We start from the raw sequence: 26504 nt of genomic DNA on the forward strand, positions 1-26504 counted from the left end.
GTGAGAAATAGTATATTATTAATTTGTACTCCATAAATATGTTTTTAAAAGGGTAGAAGAAAAATGAAAATATTTTTAATTTTCTAATTCTCAGATTTCTGAACATTAAAATGTTCCCAAGTGACTAAACAACTCCTGAAAATAACTGGTTGTCAAAAAATGGCCAAATCTAAGTTCAAGCATATTATCTGGACTAAATATTTTTTCAAAGTGTCCTACATCAAGAAAAAAAAACACGCACCTCTAATTCCAGTAAAAACGTATCAATGAAAAACCAAATAATTCCACATTGTAATCACAATATTGTATTTTGAGCCAAAATACGAAAAAAAAATTGGGATGTATTAACAGAATCTCAAAGAAAAGTGAATGACAAATCAGTATAAACTCAGCATAGGAATTATAATAACAATAGTTGACCTTTATTAATATCTAAGTCTTTACCTGGGTATTGCTTTTGACACACATTATTTCATTTTATTTTTTCTCAAAAATAATATGAGGCAGGTATTATTACAATTCCAATTTATAGGTCAGGAAATTGAGGCTTAAAGTGGTTCTAATAATTATATTAGAACCTACACCATCTGTCTTCGTGTGGTGTCAATTCTGAAATAAAACACTATTGTACCAAAATAATGAATGCAAAATAAAAATTTACAAATAAAAAGATAAAAAAAGGCCCAATCAAATCAGATTTAGAAATAATGTTTTCTTTATGCAAATTATAATTTAAGTATATTTTATGTCATCTTTTAATCATGCTACTAATTAAAAACCAACAAGAAATACCTATTAAAAAATCAAGTTAGGACACAAAAGATTAATACTTGACTTTTTTTTTTTTTAGGTTCTGATTATTATCCAGTTTTCTTATTCAGTTTTATCTCAAAGGGGTATCTCTTTCCCAAACATCTGTCTTCAGAGAAGAAACTTAGTAGACAACACTAAAGATCACTTGCAAAACATAATAAGTCCCTTGGCCTTTGATTTTCACAGTTGGTTCATGGCTCAGTGGAGGAGGCTCTCTTGGATCCTGCAGAAAAGGCTGTGGAAGCAAAGAAGAGATAGGAGTCCTCAACAAAATACAAAGGGTTGGAACGCACATCGAAGGAGGCCCAGGACTGCTGTGGTGGAAGAGAGATCAAGATGCTTATGGCACTGTGGTTCTATGGGCACCTATATGGGGCAGGAGAAGACTGAAGCTGCCAATCCCTGGCTTCCTGGTCTTTTTGGAGTTCAGTCTTCTCCCAGCGCTTCCGTGGCCAGGGGGACTTTGGTACCCAGTGCCTCTGCAACAAGGCTCTGGGGTTTGGAGGTAGGAGCTGAGAAGCAGAAATGGGGCAGAGTGATGAGAACTCCACTCCCTGTAATAAGGAAGGCCCCAGCCACCACAAAAGAAGCTGTGTGTTGCCTGTCACAGCACGGAGCTAGCCTGACAGAGGAGCCCCCAACAGTCCCCCGATGCTTTCTACCATCAGCACCAGCCCTAGGCCACAGTATATCCTTCCAGTTCCCACCAGTTTAGGCAGCATGGAGAAGGCCACTGGGGTCAGGGCCCCTGTGTAAACCCGTAGGCCACACCTAGAGCCACCAGGGCTGTGGGAACATGAGCCACAGGGAACAGGGCCAGTGACACCCAGTCAGGGTGGTCCAGAGCATCAGGAGTCGTGCCACAGACCCTGGGCCTGCATCCTCCAGCCACCCAGAAACCACAGCCACCAGGAGGTCAGAAATAGCAATCACCCGGAGTAGTAAGGCAGCAGCAGTGGATCCTAATCCAGGTCCTGGAGATGGGCCACCAGGTGCACAGAGGGAATGAAGTGGCTAAGGTTGATGTGATGGAGGAAAGAGCCATGATGGAGGAGGGAGGCGAGTTGGGCCCCAGAGCCACTCATGGCAGGGTCCTCAGTTCCGGAGAGTGGGAGGAGGAGAGCACCACAGGCCACCAGGTGGAGGGAGAGGACAGACACCAGCAGTAGGGGGCCCCCCCTGCCAGGCACAGTGGCTGAGCAGCCATTGGAAGAGTGGGGCAGAGGCAAAGCAGGAGAGGCTCACACCAGTCAGTGCCAGCCCCAAGGCCAGGGATTGGTGGGGAGAGAAGTAACAAGATAGCAGGCCTGTGTGGAGTGAAGGTCAGGCCCACCCAGCGCCTGGGAGCAGCCGAGTACCCAGGTACAGATGGGTCAAGGAGGTAGCAGAGAAGGCGAGCAGCATCCCCCTGGGGCCATGATGCCCCCAGCCATCACCACGATCTCGATCTCTGTGCTTGGGGCACTGCCCACTGGGCTCCCAAACTGCTGCACCAGGATTCCTATGGAGGCGATGCAGGAGACTGTGCTGCTTGCTGTCAAACGCCACCACAAACTCCACAAAGAAGACGCTGAAGGAGCAGAACACCAGCGCTGACTGGAAGGACGCCGAGGGCAACACTATCCATCCCCAGCCCGTGTGCCATCTGGGAGGTAACTCTAAGAGCCAGTGGGAACAGGGCTCAGGATGCCCCACCCCTGCTCACCCACCAGCCAGTTGGCCACTCAGGCGGGAGTGGAGCGGGGGTGGGGGGGTTTCAGGAAAGGGTGATGAAGAGGAAGATACTGATGAGGGCTTCAAAGCTGCAGAGAGGCTCCTGTGCCTTTCTCCTGGGGGGGGGGTGGGGGGAGGGGATATAGGTAGGGAAGAGGCCGGTTGCTTACCCAGGCGATTGGAGCCCAGGCTTGGCTTTGCGGGGTTGCCAGTGGAGAATCAGGGCAGGGAGGGCCTAGGTTAGGTGGGGGAGCCAGGAAGCAGAGCTGGGGTTTGGGCCCCCACCCTTGAGAGGCACCATTGTCTGTATGGATTATCTAGTTTATCATTGTGTCAGCATCTGGCCAGCCTGGCCAAGGCCAACATCCCTGCCCATAGCTCTTGGGACTCCTGATACTTGACTTTTAATCTCCTCTTAGTTTTCAGGTAAGAGTAGAATACCACATGATCTCACTCATTTATGGAATATAAAGAACATTATAAACTGCTGAACAAAAATAGATAGAGGCAAAGAAGCATTGAACAGACTGTCAAACTACAGGGGAAAGGTAGGGGAGAGGTGGGGAGTAAGAGATCAACCAAAGCACTTGTATGCATGCATATAAGCACAACCAATAGACGCAAGGGGGGGAAGGGCAAGTGCGGGGGGGGGGAGTAGAGGGGCAGGAGGGGAGGCGGGGGGGGAGGTCAATGGGCAAAAAAAAGGAGACCTATGTACTACTATTTGTAATACCTTAAACAATAAATTAATTAATTAATTAAAAAAAGAGTAGAATAAGTAAAAAAAATTGGTTATTTCAATCCTGAATCATATACAACAAAAAAACAACAACAAATACTCAAAAACAAATGAAGCCAAAATAAACAGAATCAGAAGTGTGTCCAACTTTGTAGAACAAATTGATGTTTTAGAACATTTTCACTTTTTACAGTTCAGAACGGCTAACTGAGCTTGACAGGTCAACTAAACTTTACATGAATCAGTGAATTGAAATAGTTATCAGATCAATACTATCTAATAAAACTTAACTAACAAATCCCTAGGCTTTTGAATTTCTTGATTGTTTTGTATAGCAACTGAATATTGTTTATTTCTAATTTAACCAGAACCAGTTATTTGGGAAAATAACTGGAACTGTATTAATAGAATACGGATAGTCATACAGCCCTCATAAGCCCAAAGGGAACAAGATATACTGAACAACATTTAAAACTTAACAACTAAACAGAATAGCAAATTAAACCCTAATAAACTCAGAAGTTTCATAAATAACTTGGGTTTAAAATAATAAGAGGAATAAAATATTTTTATATTGACTAAGTTCATGAAACAAATTTTTGTTTGGAATTATTAGAAAAACATTTAATTAGCCTATTTTTACCTTTTCAAACTTTTGAAACACCAATTTAAACTTCTGAGAACCACTACTGCATGATTTAATGAGTGAAAACTCTAGCCATTTCACATATAATTGGGACTGGAATATTTACACATTTAAATGCCTAACGGCAGGTAAATATTTGTCCTTTTGGGAGAGGCCCAGGTGATAGGGCCCTGAGGCAAAATGACAATGTTAGGTCCCGGATACTGACTGTACTGCCAGTGCCACCAAGTCTTAAAAATACCGCTGGATCATCACTGTCATCCTCAGTCAATATTTGCTAAGCTCTTTGGGATAGCAGTGGCATTAGAAAGTTTATAGAAATCAACAGTAGCTCAAAGACCTCCGTTTATTATATCTTGTTCTGTATGTTAACATTGTTATTTATTGTTTTTGCAATTAATGGATCAGAATGTTTCTGAACAAAGGTCTTCTTCAATTATTAACTATTATTTTCATTTGTCAAATATTTTAAAGTCATTCAGATTCAATGAAACTTTAATGCATTTAATTATGTGTATATGTCATGTATAGAAAGCAAAGAGAAAACATTTAGAATTCAAATATGCTACATAACTTACTGAGTGAAGTCTCTTGAAATATGAAGGAATTCTCCCTTATCACAGTCATTTCTGATCATAGCTAATGTTCACAGGATTAAAGTTTTGTAAAAAGGCATCCTTTTCCTCACTAACCTGTCATGGGCCTCTACTTCTACCAAGTAGTAAGAATGTTAAGGTTAATACTTCTTTTAAAGTTGGTAATATTTTTCTTAACATATTATTTTTTAAAAGTACTTGAATTTATGAAATGAAAGTACTTTGAAAATAGTGTAAAATATTTGGCAAACGAAAAGCCTAAGTGAGGTTATTATTTATAGAGACCTAATTAATAAAGTAGGTGAATCTACTTTGGATTGTCATTCCCTTATATATCTCATCTTTTTTTGTAAAGCACAACACTAACCTACCAAAGAAAATGAACTTCACTGTCATATATACATACACACATATCTATTTTTCAGATTGCTTATTTATTTCTAGGCATCACATTTAAGTTGTTCAGGTTATTATGTTACTTTTAAAATTTACAAAATCATTTTTACTTAAAAGTAACACTCATAAAAAAGTCAAACACTTTATAGGGTATAAAATGCAAGTTAAAATTTCCTCTCCTCTCACTCGGCACACGTATAATACATCTAACAGCTAGAGTCAGTCCCACTTCCCAGAAAACCTGCTGTTAAATTGCTGATGTATCACAATGTTTAAGCATATATTCTTACATTCAGAAAATTTTTAATGACCGTTAAAGATGAGCTGAGCACCGATTCAGGTATAAGATACAGTAGAAAACAAACAAAATCCCTGTCCTTGCAGAATTTAATCTCTAGAGGACAATCCACAAATATAGTAGAGTGCCATGCAGGCATGTCTACTATGAAGGGAAATAAAGGAGGGTAACAAATAGAGTGATGCAGTGAGTGGGTAGGCTATTTTAGATAGTGTGGTCAGGGATATTTAAGCAGAAAGTTGAACAAAGTGAGGGAGCAGACTTATGCCCTTTGGGGGGCAGGTTACTCCAGACAGAGAAAAAAAGAAGCCAGGGCCTTGAGTTGGGAGCAGTCTTAGAATGTTTGAGGTAATAAGGGAGCTAATGAGGCTGGAGTAAAGCAAGAGTAGAAACATGTTAAGAAATGAGGTTAAAGAGATATCCATGGGCCAATGCATATGCCTATTTATATCAGTAGAATTTGAGGAAAGCAGATTACTCTCTACAATCTGGGTGGGCCTCAGCCAATCGGTTGAAGGCTTTAAGAGAAAGATTGAGATTTCCCCCAAGGCAGAAGGAATTCTGCATCTTGGGGCCCTTGACTGCAACATCTACTCTCCGTGGTTCTCCAACCAGCAGGCTTGCCTGAACATTTTGGACTTGCCAGCCTCCACAACGAGATGAGGCAATTTCTTGAAATAAACCTCTCCCCTGTATATACCCAGTTCATTGCTTTGGTTTCTCTGGAGAACCATGACTAATGCACATACCATAATCCTAAGGGTGCCATATTGGCAGGTATTCCAGTTTTTATTTTGACAATTAACTTAACACTTTTAAATATGTACTGACAAAAGAAAACACCCTTTGAAAAGATTCTAATTTATTTTTTTCACTGTAAGAAACAATACTACAATGAACATGAGATAATGATATTGTTTCCTAAATTTTTAAATTTATTCTAAATTTCAAGAAAGGTAAAATCCAACAAATGCTTCTGATAATGGTTTTCAAATATGAACACTATTGGTCTGGATAAAATAAACTTTGCTGGAAGATGATATACCTTGTTTTGCCCCACACATCTGCAAATTATTAACTATTACGCTGGACTAGGTCCATGTTAACATCCAATCATTTCATTCATCACCGAGCTATCATTATATGCATTGCACAGACTACTGCTCTGCAGAAGAAACATTTAATCTAAAGAAACCTTCAATCTAGTGTTAAATTTGATTGTTTATTATTTTGGTTGGCAAATATTTACCAAACAAGTATGTGAGAGAGCCACTGTGAGTAACTGTGATAGCTTTAGGTAGAATGAAATCACTTCTGGTTGTGAAGATCAGAAAAAGATTAATGGCATAGTTGATATTTAAGTTGTGTTCTGAAGGCTCAATAAGAATCTGATGGACAGAGATGAAGTATTCCAGGAACAATAGGTGACATAAGGGAAAACACTGAAGTGGGAAATTTCGGGTATGTCTAGGAAATAGTGAATGATTCATTTTGGAAGTGCAAATAATAGTGAGTGCACTACAACAAACATTTTTTGAGTACCTACTATGTGAGAGGCAGTGTACTGCATCAGTGACACAAATATGAATGAAATTGGAAGGTAAAAAGACAATTGGTGAAACATTAAATCAGAAAGAGAGTTGGCAGCAAAATCAAGGGTTCATGAACATTAGGTTAAAAAGTTTGGATTTAATACAAACTTACCTTTAATACAGGTAAGGTGATATCATTAAATACTGCTGATGGTTGAGTGAGAGGACAAAAATGTTATGTTTCAGGGATCTTAAGAGATAAGGAATGGAGTCAAGTAGATAAAGTAGTAAGGAAAGCCTGGGCATGGAATTATACAAGTCTGGTCTAAGGTAGGAACTTTAAAAAATAAGATGGCAAAAATAATGGACAATGCAAGAAAAAAAATCTAGCAAAATTTGGTTACTGATTAAATTTGTGAAAAGGAACAAATCAAAGATTACCTAAGTAGAAGGCAACTTGCATCTGTGGAATTACATTAATGGTGATTCTAAGAGCCAAGACGAAGGGAGACACTTTACTTTTTTATCTAACAAAATACAAAATTAAATTTTCTCCAGCTGATAGAAATAATGTTAACAGATAGCAAACCTCAGGACCTATACTTGGCAAGGCCATTCTAACTCTGGGCCTTTTGAAAGCCACAGTTATTAAATGGCAAGATATTTCATAAACTGATCTAAAAAGAGAAGCCTGGATCATTTTATAAAATAACAGATAACAGTTGAGATCTAATAATGAAGTTTAGTCTTATTCGTGTAACTTACTGTTGGTATAAAATAGAAAATAGTGAAATCCAATAATGCAAAAATGTCCTCTGGATACAAAGTCATAGCAGATATAAAATAGGTCAGTAGAAATAGCCTCTTTGTTAATCCTCACCTGAGGATATTTTTTCCATTGATTTGTAGAGAGTGGAAGGGAGAGAGACAGAGAGAGGCATCGATGTGAGAGACACATCGATTGGTTGTCCTTGCACACACCCCGACCAGGCCCAGGATTGAGCCTGCAACCGTGGTGCATGCCCTTGACCGGAATCAAACCCAGGACCCTTCAGTCTGCAGGCCAATGTTCTCTCCACTGAGCCAAACCCGGTAGGGCAATAAAGTAAAACTCTTAAAGTAATTTTATCAAAAATACTATTAACATATTTCCTTTGTATAGTGTTTTTCAGTTTCGAAAACATACATATATATCATCTCATTGATTTTCATAATAAGCAGGTCAGATATGATCTCTGTTAGAGGTAAAGAAACTGACATTCAGAAGTTAAGTAACTTATTAAATGTCACATTCTATAATGTTGAGAGGAGGAAAGAAAGACTCTCTAATAATTATATTTCAAATCACTGGACTGGTAAAAAATAAAAACTTTATGGTTTGTTTTTGAAACTTCACTTTAATTTTCTTTTTGTTGGGCATTTCAGAGTTACCAATAAATACATATGGTGACCTGAACAGTAAAGGTAAAGCAGGCTATACATTACAAAGGCCTTGAAAATAGGTACATCTTAACGGTAAAGAAGACATGTTTTCTTATAGCTTTTGATTCTAAATATAACTCAATAAAAATTTAATCTACCTCATATGAAAGGGTGACAAAATTTCACAAAAGGTTAGAATTAGAAAAAGCCTTACATGTCAAAACTGAAACCTAGAAAATTTGGAGCTTGCCTACATTTTTTTGTTGTTCTTTTTAATACTAGTTTAGCAGTATGGAACCACAACTCAGATCCATGGACAGTTAATTCCTGTGGAAAATATAGATGTGACAAAATGTTTATGTTGCAGGGTAGCCCAATTAGCACAAATGATTAGAACTCAGAACTAGTGAGGTCAGGCGCCAGTGTTCAACTGCTTTTGATGAGGGATTTGTTGTGAGAACAAAGTTGCTCATGGCTGGGGTTTGGGTGCTACCTTATCAGTGTATAGTTCTGACTGAGAGAACACCTGGTTCAATGAGAAACTATCACCACCATAAAAACCCCTGACCAGGTCCTAGTGACAGTAATATTTTTGATTGCTAAGATTTGCATACATTCAGGCAGAGTGTATGTAAAAAGACAAAGACCCATACTAAATAAAATTTATAAAAAGAACATAGAGGAAAATTAAGAATTTCACTCTCTTTTTGAGTATATTTCTTTTACTGGCTCTATCTTTATGGCTTTTATGACTTTGAAATGTACATAACGGATGCAGTGAATAGAGTTTATGTTTAGTATAGTTTTCACTATGTCAAACACATAAGTATTCTATTTACTTATTTAAAAAAATACTAGCACATTCATAGGAAACTTACTATCTTAAAATATTGAGCATTCTATTCAATAGTTTTGGTCAAAAATGAAATTTACCATCTCTTAAAAGGCATTACAACTTTCTACATGCAATTACACATAATAAAGTTTTAAAATATAAACTGCTGTTATTATAAGTAAGTATATTAAATCCTAGTCTGTTGGCACCAAACAACAGGATCTCATTCTTATATTCATATTGAATTTACACTCTTTAAGCAAAAGAAAATATAAGGAAGCACTATAAAATCAGCCAACATTGAAACTAAGGCAGTCTCTTGATTAGAAATGAGTTTGTTATTATTATGCCTCCTGAACTTAGGAATGCAGCACTACAGGTTTACAACAACAGGAAAAAGTCATTACCAAATACAAATCTAACCCTTACCAGTTTAAGACACTTCCCTGTTGGAGCTGTTTAGATTTACAGTAACAAAGCTATTGCAAAGAATTCAACATTCAGCACAGCAACAAGGAAGTACTAATACTTCTTAGCACCTTTGTAATAAAGGAAATTTATTTTAACTCATATATTGTTGCCATGGCAGTGTGCTCAATGGTTAGAGGTTGGCCTGTGCACCAAAGGGTCGCAGGTTCAATTTCCGGTTGAGGGCACATACCTAGATTGCAGGTTCGCTCCTCAGACTGCATGCAGGAGGCAACCAGTCGATGTGTCTCTCTCACATGATGTTTCACTCTTTCTCTCTCCCCCCATTCTCTCTCTCTCTCTCTCTCTCTCTCTCTCTCTCTCTCTCCATCTCTCATAAATAAAATAAAATAAAATAAAATAAAATAAAATCTTATGCTGTTATTCCTCTCCCGCTATCCCTTCTGCTTAATGCAAAAGAGCTGTCAGTTATAATTTAGTATCCTTACCCATGCACCTCACTTGCCCCTTCTCTAACTCCACCAACAGAAACAAAGGCCAACATTTCCTTTTCTTAGTACCCCAAAGTCTTCTACAACTCAGAGGAAATGAACAGAATAGAGAAACTCAGAAAAATATATTACCATATTCCTTACTTCCATACAGGGAAATGCAGTGCTTAAGTAATAGTAGTTCTTAGCATAATCCAGCAAAATGTAATTAGTTTTTGAGGAATAAAAAGGTCAATATCACTAATTGGTAGAATTAAAGGCAAGGGAAAATGAAAGTCCCCAGCCATTTTAATCTGCCCTTTAGACTAAACATCCTCCACTGCTTTGGCTGTTGCAAAGTTGACAGCCAGATTTATTCTTTAAATATATTGATTTATGAGAGAGAGAGAGAGAGAGAGAGAGAGAGAGAGAGAGAGAGAGATGTGTGCCCTGACCATGGCCAGACTCATTCTTGAGGCTTATTCTCATATTCATTTGGTTTCATGGTCTACATGCAAGCTGATAGTGACTCGCTCTAGGATCCAGCACCATATATATGTGGAAGTATAAAATTTGAAATATGGAAAATGTATTTTTTCTTAAACTTTGCTAAATGAAATCCAATATGAATTCTTCATACACACGTACACATGAAAATGAAAGAATTAGCCTTAGTTTTCTTTATATAAAAATGGAATTTTTATTGAACACCTGGGGTGAGGTAGCATTGGGAGGAAAATGAGGGATATCTGTAATACTCTCAACAATAAAGATTATTTATTATTTCCTCTGTAACAGGAAACTCTGAGTGAAAAACTAATATCTCTATGAAATAGTTGTGTTTCATGTATTGATTCATAGGCACCATCTATTTAGGGTGTAAGAAAATAATGGGTATTTTCATTTAAATCAACTTGAACCTGCATGTAAACTTACAGGAAATTTAAGCTTTGTTGTTTACAGCAATTATCTCTTCCTTCCTAGAGTTTCTTATTTCAAGGACCTTACCACTATTCCATTTAAAATAAATTTCTGTACACCCTCAGAGAACATTTTTTGTGCCTTTAAGAAATGTGGTAAAAAAATAACATAAAACCCACCATTTTAACCATTTTTAAGTGTACAATTCAGTGGCATGAAGTACACTGACAATGTTTCTTAATGATCACCACTATCCATTTTCAGAACTTTTCCCCAAACTCTGTACCCATCAAACAGTAACTCTCTTGTGTTTCCCCAGTTTCCTGGCAACCATCATTCCTCACTTCCCTAGGTCTTGGTAATCTCTACTCTGCTTTCTGTTTCTATAAATTAGCCTATTCTATGTACCTCATAGAAGGGGAATCATATATTTGTCTATTCTGTCTGCCTTATTTCAATTAACATTATGTTTTTAAGAGTCATCCATGTTGTAACATGCATCAGAATTTCATTCCTTTTAATGGCTAACAATATTCCATTGTAGACATATACAAAACACACATTTTGTTTATTTATGTATCGGTTGAGCGACACCAGGGTTGTTTCACTGTTGGAGGCAAAGACCAACAAGTAGTTAGCATAATAAATGCAAGAGGTCCATCAGAAGGCTGATGGACCTTGGGCTTTAGCAAGGGCTAAAAGCTATGCACCAATTGTTCCGTTGAGAAAATGGTGGCTGAAGGCAATCTCCTAACCTGATAATCTTACTGTTTACCAAACCTTACCTTTGATATGTTTGGTTTGCTAAAGGGCAAATGTATATTCTAATAAATAAAAAGCTATGGGTCCGGACATTCAGGGAGCCATTCCACTAGAGAAGGGTCTCTGCCAGTTCCCCCAATGCCTTCCAAATTTATATTTCTTATCTAGTATATCCATATCCATTTGTGTGTGGCCCCTTCTCCAGATTCTGAATCCTTGCTGCAAAAGGTTGCGGCATTTCATCCTTTTGGATAATGTGAAAAATGCTGTTATGAACATTGGTGTACAAGTATGTGGTTTGAGCAATTGCTTTCAATTATTTTGGGTTATATAGCTAGGTGGGGAATTGCTGGATCATATGGGACCTCTGCGTGTAACTTTTTGAAGAACCGCCAAACCATTTTCCACAGCAGATGTAGTATTTTACATTCCCATCAGCAATGCAAAGACGTTCTCTGTACCTTTTTGTTTTCATAAAAACATGGATCTCCCCGAAGGATACGACTTTCCTATTTTTCTTGAGGGAATACAACACATTTTTTCATGCATCCCATACTGGACAGTTTTCTTCTTTTGATACATCTAACTATACATCACTCTTCATTTCAACATGTAGCTTTTATCTACCAATTGCTAGGTCGCTTTCTATTATTATATTTACAGTCAGTAACCCAACTTGTGCCAATGTTTTCAGAGACAATATCCAAATGGGCATTTAATATTTTAGTGTCATAAATCTTTCACTTCATAGCTAGTGACTCTCAGCTTCTCTCAGTTCCAAACACCCATTTCTAAGGCAATGCCTTAAACATTGTCATTGCTCAGATCAAGTGCTTCATCTCATATCTTACTAGTAAATAGCAATGTTCCACTTTCTGACTGTGACTTCCAATCCTTTTAGCTCTTAAATTTTCATATTACCTCTACATTTGTTCTATAATCTCCTCAAGATTTGTGATTTCTTGATTCCTCCTTTTTCTCTCAGCATACATGTCCTTTCAATTTTATTTCCTGCCTTATTGAGCTTATACTATCACTTAACATTTCAACAACTCTTCTGCTAGTGTGCCCTCAATCACTCTTCTCTCCATAATTTTAGTCTCACAAATTCATAATCTTGAACCAATTTGATCCTTTGCCTTCTGTGCTGCTATAGAAGCACAGTTAATTGTGTTAAATTACACAACTGTACAAACTGGAACTCATACAAATTTATGGCATTCATTCCCAGATCAGTCTTCAAGATTGCTTAACTTTGTTCTTATCTTTATTCAGTTCTTTTCTCCCATTGCCTTCAGTATTCCTTTCAAAGCTGCCTGCCTTCTCACTTCAGAAGCCCATCGTGACCCTTATTTCACAGAAAAATTACTAATTGTGAACTGAACTTTACATTCACAGCTCTTCACATGTCCTTCACTCCTGTCTATAGGCACAAGGAGTGAAGGCAAACTCTTCTGCATTCAGCAGATTCTAAATTCTATCTCATCCTACTTGGGAAATCCTGTTTCATAAAAATTCTCTCTATTGGCTCCTTCCAATTAGCCATACACATGCTTAAGTATCTGCCATTTTTCAAAACCAAAACCCCAAATCCTTAACCTACCTCCCTTTTATCTCAACTATCATTAACATATTTCTTATTCATGTTTGTTTTTTTATGTTTATACAAATACTTTTATTGATTTTTTGAGAGAGATAAAAGGGGAAAGAAAGAGAAACATCGATCAGTTATCTCCTGCATGCCCCCACCAGGGATAAAGCCTGCAACCTGGGCTTGTGCCCTGACTGGGAATCGAACCAGCAACCTTTTGGTGCACTGGATGATGTCCAACCAATAGAGCTACACAGGCCAGGGCTGTTTATTCATGTTTCTTCAAGGACCACACTATTGTCCAAACTGCTATGCTTCTTTACTTCTAATCACTTCTCAACTCACAGAAAATTGGCTTCTATATCTAATACTTTATTAAAACCACTGGGGAGGAGGTCATTAATGACAACCTAATTTCAAACAAAATAGACACTTTTTGTCCTTATCTTACTTAACCATTAGCAATATTTGACTTTTTAAAATATTTTTAAATCTCCTTCCTTAGCTTCAGTGAAATCATAGTTTTTTATTTTACTCCTATCTAACTGACTTCTTGTTATAAAAAGAAATTTATCTTAACATTAGCTGAGCACTAAAAATAATCCAAATATGTGCTAAGATCTGTATACACTTAAAACAACTCTATTAGGTAGGAACTATAATTCTCATTCTATAAAAAGAAGGTGGTCTTGGTGAGGCTTGTCTATGCAAGGTCACATGAGGCAAGGATGACCAACAGCAAATCACAGTAGACTTACTTTACTGCCAGCAATTGTTAAAAAGTAACAGTGACAGGGATACTTGTAAAGCATACCTTTGAGCCATAATTGTTAACTATTTAGAAAAGATCATTTAACTCTGTTAAATTCATGGAGCTAACAAACAGTCTTTGAAAACAACTACTTAAGTATTTATTTTCCAAAATATTTCAATAATCTTCTGCAATTTATCAAAGAAGAGTGTCAAGATTTGGCATCAAGGTATCGGTATCTTTTTTCAAAAAGTAATGCCATGGGGGAAGATGGCTGCTGACGGGAAGGCAGACAGCAAGATAGTGTGTGAGTTGAGAGAACAAAAGGAGAAGGTGTACAAGTACGGGAGAGTGTAAATTTGTGGGTGAGCAATAGTTCTACTCCAGGGGACTGGTGGAGACTGCCAATTTGGGCTCCCCTAATCGGGAAGCCTCCACTGCTGCTTAAATCTCTCCCGGAGTGGTCGGCTCTGCCGTGGAGACCACACCATCTTGAAGTGGCTGTTAATGGAAGCATATACATCCAGGGACCCTGCAACCATGGCACCCAGGGACAAGCTACAAACCCAGGAACACCAGATCTCAAGCAGTGTGAATACGTGGACTCAGACGAGCCCTGCTCCTCCTCACAGAAGGAGAGAGAGAGCTACATAACCGGACACCCAGAGAAGAGAGATCATGGGGAGACAAAGAAACAGCCTGCAAGTGAAAGAAATGGAGGCATCACAAGAAAAGGAACTAAACGAAAAGGAGGCAAGAAATATGTCAGAAAGAATTCAGAGAAATGATCATAAGGTGGCTGAAAAGAAGGGAAGACAAATTCAATAATATGTATAAGAACCAAGAGGAAATAAAGAAGAACCAAGAAGAAATGAAAAATGACATCACTGCTATAAAGAACTCAATGGAAAGCATTAACAGTAGACTAGAAGAAGCAGAGGACCGCATCAGTGAGCTAGAAGACAAGGTAGGAAAAAATACCCAAGCAGAGCAGCATCTAGAAACAACACTTAAAAAACAGGAGGAGAGCCTAAGGCAGCCGTGGGCAAACTACGGCCCACGGGCTGTATTCGGCCCGTTTGAAATGAATAAAACTAAAAAAAAAAACAAAAACACCGTACCCTTTTATGTAATGATGTTTACTTTGAATTTATATTAGTTCACACAAACACTCCATCCATGCTTTTGTTCCAGCCCTCCGGTCCAGTTTAAGAACCCATTGTGGCCCTCAAGTCAAAAAGTTTGCCCACCCCTGGCCTAAGGGAACTTTGGGACAACACGAAATGAAACAACATCTGAATAATAGGGGTGCCAGAAGGAGAGGAAACTGAGCAAGGAATAGAAAACATGTTTGAAGAAATAATGACAGAAAACTTCCCTGATATAAGGAAGAAAAAACTCACACAAGTCCAAGAAGCTCACAGAGTCCCAAACAAAATGAACCCAAAAAGACCAATGCCAAGGCACATTATAAGTAAATTGGCAACAACCAATGACAAAGTAAGAATCTTAAAAGCTGCCAGAGAGAGAGACAGAAAGTTATCTACAAAGAATCCCCCATCAGACTAGTGACTGATTTCTCAACAGAAACACATCAGGCAAGAAGGGAATGGAATGAAATATACAAAGTCATGCAAAGGAAGGGTCTGAATCCAAGAATACTGTACCCAGCAAGGCTATCAATCAAAATTGAGGGTGAAATCAGAAGCTTCACAGATAAAAAAGGACTACGGGAGTTTATTACCACCAAACCAGCAATGCAAGAAATGCTAAAGGGTCTGCTGTAAAAAGCAGAAATAGGAAACGAAGAAGGAACACAGGCATAAAGAATAAAAATGGTGACAAACAAGTTCCTATCAATAATAACTTTAAATGTTAACGGATTAAATGCCGCAATTAAAAGACATAGGGTAGCTGAGTGGATAAGAAAACATGACCCATATAATCTGCCGTCTACAGGAAACCCACCTCAGAAAAAAGGGCTCACACAGACTGACGGTGAAGTGATGGAAAAAGATTTTTCAGGTGAATGGAAATGAAAAAAAAAGCTGGGGTAACAATACTTATATAGGACAAATTAGATCTCAAAGTGAAGGCCATAACAAGAGATAAGGAAGGCCACTTCATAATACTAAAGGGAGCAATCCAACAAGAAAATATAACTCTGGTAAACATATATGCACCCAATACAGGAGCACCCATATACATAAAAAAACTTCTGGAAGATATCAAGGGAGAGATTGATAGCAATACAGTCATAGTAGGGGACTTTAATACCCCACTATCACCATTGGACAAACCCTCTAAACAAAAAATCAGCAAAGAAACATCAATCCTAAATGATACACTAGATCAGATGGAATTAATTGACATCTTCAGAACATTTAACTCCAAAGGTACAGAATATACATTCTTCTCAAGTGTACGTGGGTCATTTTCAAAGATAGACTATATATTATTGGGTCTCAGGCAAAGTCTCTTCAAATTCAAGAAGACAGAAATCATATCAAGCACCATCTCAGACCACAATGGCATAAAACTAGAAATCAATAATAATAAAAACAATTTTAAAAAATCAAACATCTGGAGGCTAAATAGCATGCTATTAAACAATGACTGGGTTACCAGAGAGATCAAAGAAGAAATAAAAAGCATCATGGCAACAAACGACAATGAAAATATAACAATCCAAAATCTATGGGACACAGTGAAAGCAGTCTTGAGAGGGAAGTTCATAGCTCTACAGGCCTGCCTCAAAAAACAAGAAACAATGGTAATAAATTATCTAACCCTAAACTCAAGGAGTTAGAAAGAGAGCAACAAGAAAAGCCCAGCATAAGCAGAAGGAAGGAAATAATAAAGATCAGAGCAAAGATAAATGACACAGAGACCAAAAAAACAATACAAATATCAACAAAACCAAGAGCTGGTTCTTTGAAAAAATAAACAAGATTGATGAACCTCTAGCCAGGCTCACCAAGAAGCAAAGAGAGAGGACCCAAATAAACAAAATCAGAAATGAAAGAGGTGAAATAACAACCAATCCCACAGAAATACAAACGATTATGAAAAAATACTATGAACAACTCTATTCCAACAAAATGAACAACCTAGATGAAATGGACATATTCTTAGAAAAATATGTCCAAAACTCAACCAAGAAGAGTCAAAAAACCTGAATAGGTCGATAACTACCGAAGAAATTGAAATAGCTATCAAAAACCTTCCAGCAAACAAAGCCCTGGTCCGGACGGCTTTATAGGGAGTTCTACTAAGCATTCAAAGAAGAACTAAAACCTATACTACTCAGACTATTCTAAAAAATTCAAGAGGAAGGCACACTTTCAAGCTCTTTCTATGAAGCCAGCATTACCCTAATCCCAAAACCAGATAAAGACACCACAAAAAAAGAGAACTACAGGCCAATATCCTTGATGAACATAGATGCTGAAATCCTCAACAAAATCCTAGCAAATCAGATTCAGCAATACATTAGAAAGATCATACACCATGACCAAGTGGGATTTATTTCAGGGATGCAAGGATGGTTCAATATCTGCAAATCAATAAATGTGATACATCACATAAACTGAGAGACAAAAATCACATAATCATATCAATTGATGCAAAAAAAGTATTTGAAAAATCCAACACGCTTTCTTGATAAAAACTCTCAGCAAAGTGGGAATAGAGGGATCATACCTCAACATAATAAAAGCCCTATGTGACAAACCTACAGCCAACATCATACTCAATGGGCAAAAACTAAATCCATTTCCCCTAAGAAAAGGAACAAGACAAGAATGCCCACTTTCACCACTCCTTTTCGATATAGTACTAGAAGTACTAGCCATAGTGATCAGATAAGAAGAAAAAATAAAAGGCATCCAAATTGGAAAAGAAGAAGTAAAACTGTCCTTATTTGCAGAGGACATGATATTATACATAGAAAACCCCAAAGACTCCATAAAAAAACTACTAGACCTAGTAAATGAATTTGGCAATGTAGCAGGATACAAAACACCCAGAAATCTATGGAATTTTTATACACAAATAATGAACTCACAGAAAGAGAAATGAAAAAAAACAATCCCATTTACCATTGCACCAAAAATATTAAGATACCTAGGAATAAACTTAACTAAGGACTTAAAAGACCAGTACTCAGAAAATTACAGGACATTGAAAAAAGAGATAGAGGAAGACATAAACAAATGGAAGAACATACCATGTTCAAGGATTGGTAGAATCAACATCATTAAAATGTCCACACTACCTAAAGCAATCTATAGATTCAATGCAATCCCCATTAAATTACCAATGGCATATTTCAAAGATCTAGAACAAACTCTCCAAAAATTCATCTAGAATAAAAAAAGACCCCGAATAGCCACAGCTATCCTGAGAAAGAACAAAGTTGGAGGGATCACAATACCAGACATCAAACTATATTACCAAGTCATGGTTCTCAAAACTGCCTGGTACTGGCACAATAACAGACATATAGACCAATGGAACAGAATAGAGGACCCAGAAATTGACCCGAGCCATTATACTCAATTAATTTTCGACAAATGAGGCAAGAGCATACAATGGAGTCAAAACAGCCTCTTTAATAAATGGTGCTGGAAAATTTGGTCAGATACATGCAAAAGAATGAAACTAGACCACCAACTTATACCATACACTAAAACAAACTCAAAATGGCTAAAGGACTTGAATGTAAGACGGGAAACCATAAAAATTCTACAAGATGCCATTGGTAGCAAAATTGCAGATATATGTCGTAGCAATATCTTTACAGACACAGATCCTAGGGCAAGAGAGACTAAGGAGAAAATAAACAAATGGGATTACATCAAAATAAAAAGGTTCTGCACAGTAAAAGAAACCATCAACAAAACAGTAAGAAAGCCCACTGCATGGGAGAACATATTTGCCAATGTTATCTCTGATAAGGGTTTAATCTCCAACATTTACAGGGAACTCATACAATTCAACAAAAGGAAAATAAACAATCCAATCAAAAAACGGGCAAAGGAACTAAATAGAATCTTTTCGAAAAAGGACACTCAGAAAGCCGAGAGACACATGAAAACATGCTCCAAGTCACTAATCATCCGAGAGATGCAAATCAAAACGACAATGAGGTTCCACCTTACACCTGTCAGAATGGCTATCATCAACAAATGACAAGTGCTGGAGAGGATGTGGAGAAAAAGGAACCCTCCTTCACTGCTGGTGGGAATGCAGACTGGTGCAGCCACTGTGGAAAACAGTATGGCATTTCTTCAAAAATTTAAAAATGGAACTGCCATTTGATCCAGTAATACCACTTCTAGGAATATATCTCAAGAAAACAGAAACACCAATCAGAAAGGATCAATGCACCTCTATGTTGATAGCAGCACAGTTTACAATAGCTACGATTTGGAAACAACCTAAATGCCCATCAACTGATGAGTGGATTAGAAAACTATGGTACATCTACACAATGGAATACTATGCTGCTATAAAAAATAAGGAACTCTTACCATTTGCAGCAGCATGGATGGAACTGGAGAGCATTATGCTAAGTGAAATAAGCCAGGAAGTAAAAGAAAAACACCACATGATCTCACTCATTTATAGATAATAAAGACCATTATAACCTGATGAACGAAAGGTAGATACAGAGGCAGAGAAGCATGGAACAGACTGTCAAATTACAGCAGAAAGGCCGGGGAGGGTTGTGGGAGGGGGGAGGTAAGAGAACAACTGAAGGACTTGCATGCATGCATATAAGCATAACCAATGAACACAAGACACTGGGGCGGTGGGGTGAGGGCATGTGCCGGGGGGTAGGGGTGGCTGGGGGAAGGTCAATGGGGAGGAAAAAAAAGGAGACATATGTACTACTATCTGTAATACTTTAAACAATAAAATAAAATTAAAGAAGAATACTTGAACAGAAAAAAAAATTAATGCCATGCCCTAGCTGGTATGATTCAATGGATAGAGCGTCAGCCTGCGGATTAAAGAGTCCTAGGTTCGATTCTGGTCAAGGGCACATGCCCAGGTTGTGGGCTCAATCTTCAGTGGGGCCGTGCAAGAGGAAGCCAATCAATGATTCTCTGTCATCATTGGTGTTCCTCTCTCCTTCTCCTTTCCTCTCTGAAATCAATAAAAATATAAAAAAATAATGCCAGGCCCGGCCAGTGTGACTCAGTGGTTGAGCATTGACCCATAAACCAGGTCACAATTCAATTCCCAGTCAGGGCACCTGCCTCGGTTTTGGGCTCAATCCCCAGTAAGGTGTGTGCAGGATGCAGCCAATCAATGATTCTCTCTCATCAATGATGTTTCTATATCTCTCTCCCTCTCCCCTTCTCTCTCTGAAATCAATAAAAACATATTTTAAAAAAGTAATGTCAGTTCATGAAAAATTATCATATGCCTCTTGGAATTCTTGGAGAGTTTCTTTTTTAAAATTTCTTTATTGATTAAGTTATTACATATGTGTTCTTATCCCCACATTACCCCCCATCTCCTCCACCCATGCCCTCACCCCCCTGGTGTCTGTATCCATTGGTTAGGCCTATATGCTTGCATATAAGTCTTTTGGTTGATCTCTCTCCCTTACCCCCACTCTCCCCTACCTTCCCTCTGCGGTTTGATGGTCTGATGGACACTGTTTCTTTATCGACTGAGCATCTTCTGTCCTATCTTACAAGGATGGCAAAAGAAGGTTCCAAAAAAATTCTCCTTTCTATGGGGTGAGGCTACTGCAATATCTAAGGTCCAGGCACAAATCACACAGTTTTCATAAGTTTTAATAAAGGGTTTAAGATATGCTTCTATTATTCTACCAAGAAAAGACCCTAATTTAATTAGCTAACTGAAATGTGTGGCCCTCAAACTTGGCCCCACACGGGAATTTCTAGGGAGCTTTAAAACACACTGGTATTCTCAAGATATTCTGATGTAATTGGTCTGAGATGGGATAGGGGTCAGTATTTTTAGAGGGTCTTCAAGTGATTTTTAATGCCCATCTACAGTTGAGAATCCACTGTTATAAAATATAGAGGGAAGACTGTCATATTCCCTCTATAGTTTTTAAAAAAGGTTGTCTTCATCTACTATCCGGGTTCTGGCTACTTATACAGTCACATATAGACGCTGCTTCTAACTGCAAGCAAATGATTTCCCACAGACAGTCATCAACCAAACATACTGTATTAGTTTCCTAGGGCTGCTATAACAAAGTACCACAAACTGGGGGGCTTAAAACAACTGAAATGTATTGCCTCACAGGTCTGGAAGCTAAAAATTCAGATGTCTGCTAGGCTATAAGAGAGAATCATTCCACACCTCTTCTAGCTTTCGGTGTTTTCTGCCCATCATGGGTGTTCCTTGGCTTGTAGATGCATCACTCCAGGGACAAGGTTACCATCTCCCCGTGCCTTCATTATAGTTCCCTCTATGCCTGTGTCTCTGTGTCCAAATTTCCATGCTAATGGCTTCATTTGATTACCTCTGTAAAGACCCTATTTTCAAATAAGGTCAAATTCTTAGGTACTAGAGGTTAGGGCTTCAACGTATCTTTTTTTGAGGGACACAATTCATCTCACAACACTAACCAACTACTGTATATGCCAGTAACACTGTTCCAAAGTGGACATAGCTCTCATGGAAATTCAGCATTTCCTACAATTATGAATATAGGTAACAAACTACACTAGTGGTACTGGTGGTTCTTAAGAATTTGTACCCATAAACACTATTGGTATTTTCATGTCACATTTCAGTACTTTCAGTTATCCACAAAATACCATTCACAGTCTTCATTACTTTGAAATTACAGTTGTTCATAGCCTTACTGTTCATAGCCTTACTGTTAATTTAATTCATACATTAAATCTAGTTAGGGATTTAATGTGTGAATAATGACTTATGTATATACTAAATACCAGAAGATAATACTTTCATAATTGTATTTCAGTAAAACTGATTTTGATTTATTGCATTTTATGCACTTAACATTATTCTGAAAGGAAGGTCAAAGTTTTACAAATCTATCAATAACCTACAGCCCCAGTTAGTGAATTCTTGCATTTCAGACTTGAGGTTTTTGTCTTTTTCTCAATCTCAGTATCAAAGCATATACAGAAATTTGTACATCATTTTTCAAATCTTTTTTAAAATCATGATCCACTGTGAGGTTATATATTTTATACATAGCCCCATACACAATCTTAGCGCTCTCTTTTTCTCTCTCTCTCTCATGCAACACAAAACTGAAACAAAAGTATCACAAAACAGTATTTACCCTTCCTACAAGAGATGCACCCTGCCATTTATATTTTATTTCTTTCCATTAAAAATGCCAGTGTGATCTACTGAATGAACTTCACAACTACTCTTGTAGCATCCTATCTAATAAAGAGGGAATATGCTAAATGACCCTCACACCATCACAAAGATGGAGGCGCCCACAGCCAATAAGGAGGGAAGATGCTAATTGTCTGTCCTGCCCTCAAAGATGGTGGCGCCCACAGCCAATAAGGGGGGGATATGCTAATTGACTGTCCTGACCTCATAGATGGCAGCGCCCACAGCCAATAAGGGAATATTCTAATTGACTGTCACGCTCTCAAAGATGGCGACGCCCAGTCCCCTCAGCCCCCCAGCTGCCCAGGGCCGCCCAAGGCTCAGGTAACCAGGACCGGCCGAGGCACAGGTAACCAGGGCCGGATGAGGCTTGCACTGCCGGCAGTGGCAGCAGCAGAGGTGTGATGGGGCGTCACCTTCCCCTGATTGCCAGGTTGCCTCCCGCCCCTGAGGGCTCCTGGACTGTGAGAGGGGGCAGGCCTGGCTGAGGGACCTCCCGCTCCAGTGCATGAATTTTCATGCACCAGGCCTCTAGTAAATTAAATAAAGCTTAAAAACCCTTTAGTGGCATTCCTTTAGAAACTTCTCATATCCTATATAATAAAAGCCTAATATGCAAATTGTCCCCTCAGGTGGTTGTTGGACCTAGAGTTTGACTGGGAGATCAGGAGTTCGACCACTAGCTATGACATGTGCTGACCACGAGGGGGCGGCACAAAACATGGTGGGCATCGGCAATGCGGCACTGGCAGTGGAGGCACTGCCGGCCCCGATGAGAACGGGACTGTGGCAGGATGGTGGAGCAGGTAAGTGGGTGGCGCCAGGCCAGGGCGGGGTGCCAGGCGGGGCTGCGGGGCTGGGGGGGTACGAGCTGGGGTTGCGAGCCTGGGGGCACGAGCTGGGGCTGTGAGCCCGGGGGTGCGAGCTGGAGCCCAATCCCCGCAGGCCACCCTGAGGGACCCCACCCGTGCATGAATTCATGCATCGGGCCTCTAGTTAGATTGTAATAGGTGAAAAGCTGTTATTACTGATATTCATGTACTACTTTGAAAATACATGTCGTCATTTTAGAGGTGGAATTTAGGTGAGTCAATAGTTCGACAGCTGACCAGGCTCCATTTAGACAACTGGTTATGAGTTATATAAGTTTTATAAATCTGATGGGAGTCTAAACTTAAACCTTACCAAATGCAGGAAGGAAAAGAGGTAAAATAATGAACATGTTTTGACAGAATCATTTTAAAATTACAAAAAATGCTTTAAGTGCATTATGTTTAATTTCATTGAGGTATTTGCTCATTCACCACTGTAAAATTGGGTACAAGCATTTCCCAAACCAACATTCACTTATGACCAGGCTAAAAAGAATTTTACCTGTAATAAACTCGAAGTGTCTGGATTTCTTCCTCCAGTTTTTTGTACTGTTGAACTGCAGTTTCTCTGGCTTGTTGCATGGCTAACAACTTTGCCTGCAAGCAATCAAATATTTTAAGAAATTTAAAATTAGTTTGATATGTTAAAATACAGTACCATAGTAAGAATAGGAGTTTTAAATTTATGATAGTTCTAAACCTATCAGTATTTTTAGGAGTGTTTAATAATTTTACACAAAATAATCCAATTATATCAATAACAGAAATACTGCAGACTTGAACCTATTAAAAATATACCAACTTTTCTCATTCCTAAACTTCAACCTTATTCATCTGTATCATCAGATATATGCCCTTCTGCAATGTTTAACTTTAACACAGAATTCAGAATGTGGAACAGGGGTTCAGAGCACTATCAAGAGTTGAGATAAGCACACTGGGTATTTCAGATACAAATTTAATGTGGCTCCACTGCCTGATCAGACTAGATTTTCTTTTAACTTTATTAATAGTAAAACTCAGAAAATTCTAAATATGTTGTTAAGCCATCTTTGATATTTAACATTAAAAAACGCACACACAAGACTGATTCCTACAGATATGATTTAACCTTTTCCATTCTTTTTCTGCAGGAAAAAAGTCTCTAAAGGGAGAATGGGAGCAATCCTGAGTATTAGAGATATTTTATTCAAGAAATGCTATTGTTCCTCTCTGCCTGTAAAATTCAAACTAAAGGTTCTGGAATCAGTATTTCTAAAGGGCTCAAACTAGTAATTTTAAAAGAATTGCCACCTTCCAATCATCATTCCTATTGGATTTCAGGCATAGCCAAAATGTTCTCAATGTAACTTTTAAAACATGGTACTGAAAAATCAAGTTTCAGTTTTGTTTACGTGGAGTTTAATTTGCATGAAAACAATGTCTTTCACTTTAAATGATGTTTGATAGATAGTACAGAGCAAATTATTATCACACATCCCACAAACTACACTAATGCAATAGAGGCAGAAATTCACTAATTTTGCTGAATTCCTATGATTTACTGGAATTATTTTCTTACATAAGGAAGTCATAAGACAAATTGTGAAATCCTGATCATAGTGTAATATAAGTGATCACTAAACAATGCCACTTTTCTATTTTAATAACGGAGAATTATAAAAACATACAGCAGTATGGATCTTTGTGTATAAATTTAGGCACTAAATTAATTAATTTTTCTCTATCTTGGCTAGCAAATTCTAACAATTACGTCATACAATAGAATACTACTCAGCCATAAGAAAATATGAAATTCTGCCATTTGTGACAACACATAGATAGACCATGAGAATGTTACAAAGTGAAATAAATCATGCAGAAAAAGCTAAGAACCATATGATTTCACTCATATGTGGGCTATAAAACTGAAACTCGTGGACACAAACAGCAATGTGATGGCTACCACAGGGAAGCGGGTGGGGAGGTGGTGGTGGGTGGAGGAAGATGACTTGACTTTGGGTGGTGGGCACACAGTGAAATATACAGATCTTATAACATACAAATCCATACCTGAAACCAATATGATCCTATTGACCAATGTCACACCAATAAATTTAATTAAAAATTAAATTTAAGATGTTTGAGCACTTGTTTTATGTTACATTCTAGAATTATAGATGAACCATTCTCATAAATTATTAAAAAGCATTTAAAATAAAATAGGTGCCTGGTTCTTGATGCCAATAATTAACAACTTTGCCATCTTTCAGTATAATATAAAATGTGATTGAAATAGCAGCTTGGGAGACACAGATAACCACTGTGTCAGTGGCAAGTAAAAAAGATTCATACAAAAAAAGCACATATCATATTAAATTTACATGTATTTAAGAAATATCAATATTAGACAGGTAACAGACAATTTGCTAAATAAGTGTTACTTTAATTGATTATTCTGACTTTTTTTTTTTTAACCTGGTACTTCTAGGGAAAAAACACACAACCCAAAAATATAAACCCATGTTCTAGCAGGAAAATGCCATAATGAAGCTTCTGCTTAAGAAAGTTCTGCCATAAAAATAGAATCATGAAAACTTTATTTAAATTCCTAAGTGTTGGGTAATATTGAAAATTTCACTTTCCACGTATAGTTGGTTATAAAGATTTGGTGTTGTGTTACAGCAATCAACTTAATTTACCAATTCCAAACATCTAATCTTCTGCCGAGGCACTGGAGACTGCCTTCAAAGCTATGATAAACTTTGTGGCGTTACACCTCCTTCCTCTACCAGTATGTTTTTATCTGGCCACCACATCTTTTTTGGAGGGAAATGCCCTATGCCACAGTGATCTTGTTCAGTCCTGGGGGATGAACTCAGGTAGATATGATCCAGGTTGCTCTAAACCATTAGGCCTAAGGAGAAAATAATCCTGATGACATCCTTTGTGTCCTCGGATCCCTGAGGACCAAACAAATTCTCATCCATTTCTTGGACTTCCTGGGTACAGTAACCTTTTGTTTCTTTGTGTTTATGCTAGTTTGAGTTGGCTTTATGTTATATGTAATGTAAGAAAATAAAACTACAAAAAATCTAATTTAAATGTGCTGTTTCTATTGCATTTTCTAATTTTATTAATAGCACATAATTCCAACATGTTACACATCAAAAATAAATTTCATATCACCAACATTAAGAAAATTAACAAATCAGATATTTTTCCTGGTTTTGTGCCATTATATTTCCCATAATCTTTGGCAATTATTTTTTATAAAAACTGCATGCATTCATTTATGTTTATACTCACATAAAAATACATGTAAAAAACAAAATTCAAAAAGTATAAAAAAGATACAATGTTAAGTAA

General features: G+C 37.9%; 1 protein-coding gene and 1 pseudogene across 2 annotated transcripts in view; both read right to left on the bottom strand.

Annotated features, from left to right (window-relative positions):
• MIPOL1 (mirror-image polydactyly 1) overlaps nucleotides 1-26504 on the bottom strand; it is a 260511-nt gene that overhangs the window by 106248 nt on the left and 127759 nt on the right. For both annotated transcript variants that reach the window (XM_023751493.1, XM_006085815.3), the window contains exon 8: nucleotides 23659-23753. In XM_023751493.1, coding sequence (XP_023607261.1) covers nucleotides 23659-23753 — 95 coding nt within the window. The remainder of the gene's footprint in view (nucleotides 1-23658; nucleotides 23754-26504) is intronic.
• Nucleotides 1240-4538, bottom strand: LOC102443272 (annotated as a pseudogene).

The sequence above is a fragment of the Myotis lucifugus genome, unplaced genomic scaffold, assembly GCF_000147115.1.
Source record: "Myotis lucifugus unplaced genomic scaffold, Myoluc2.0 scaffold_22, whole genome shotgun sequence".
Lineage (NCBI taxonomy): Eukaryota > Metazoa > Chordata > Mammalia > Chiroptera > Vespertilionidae > Myotis > Myotis lucifugus.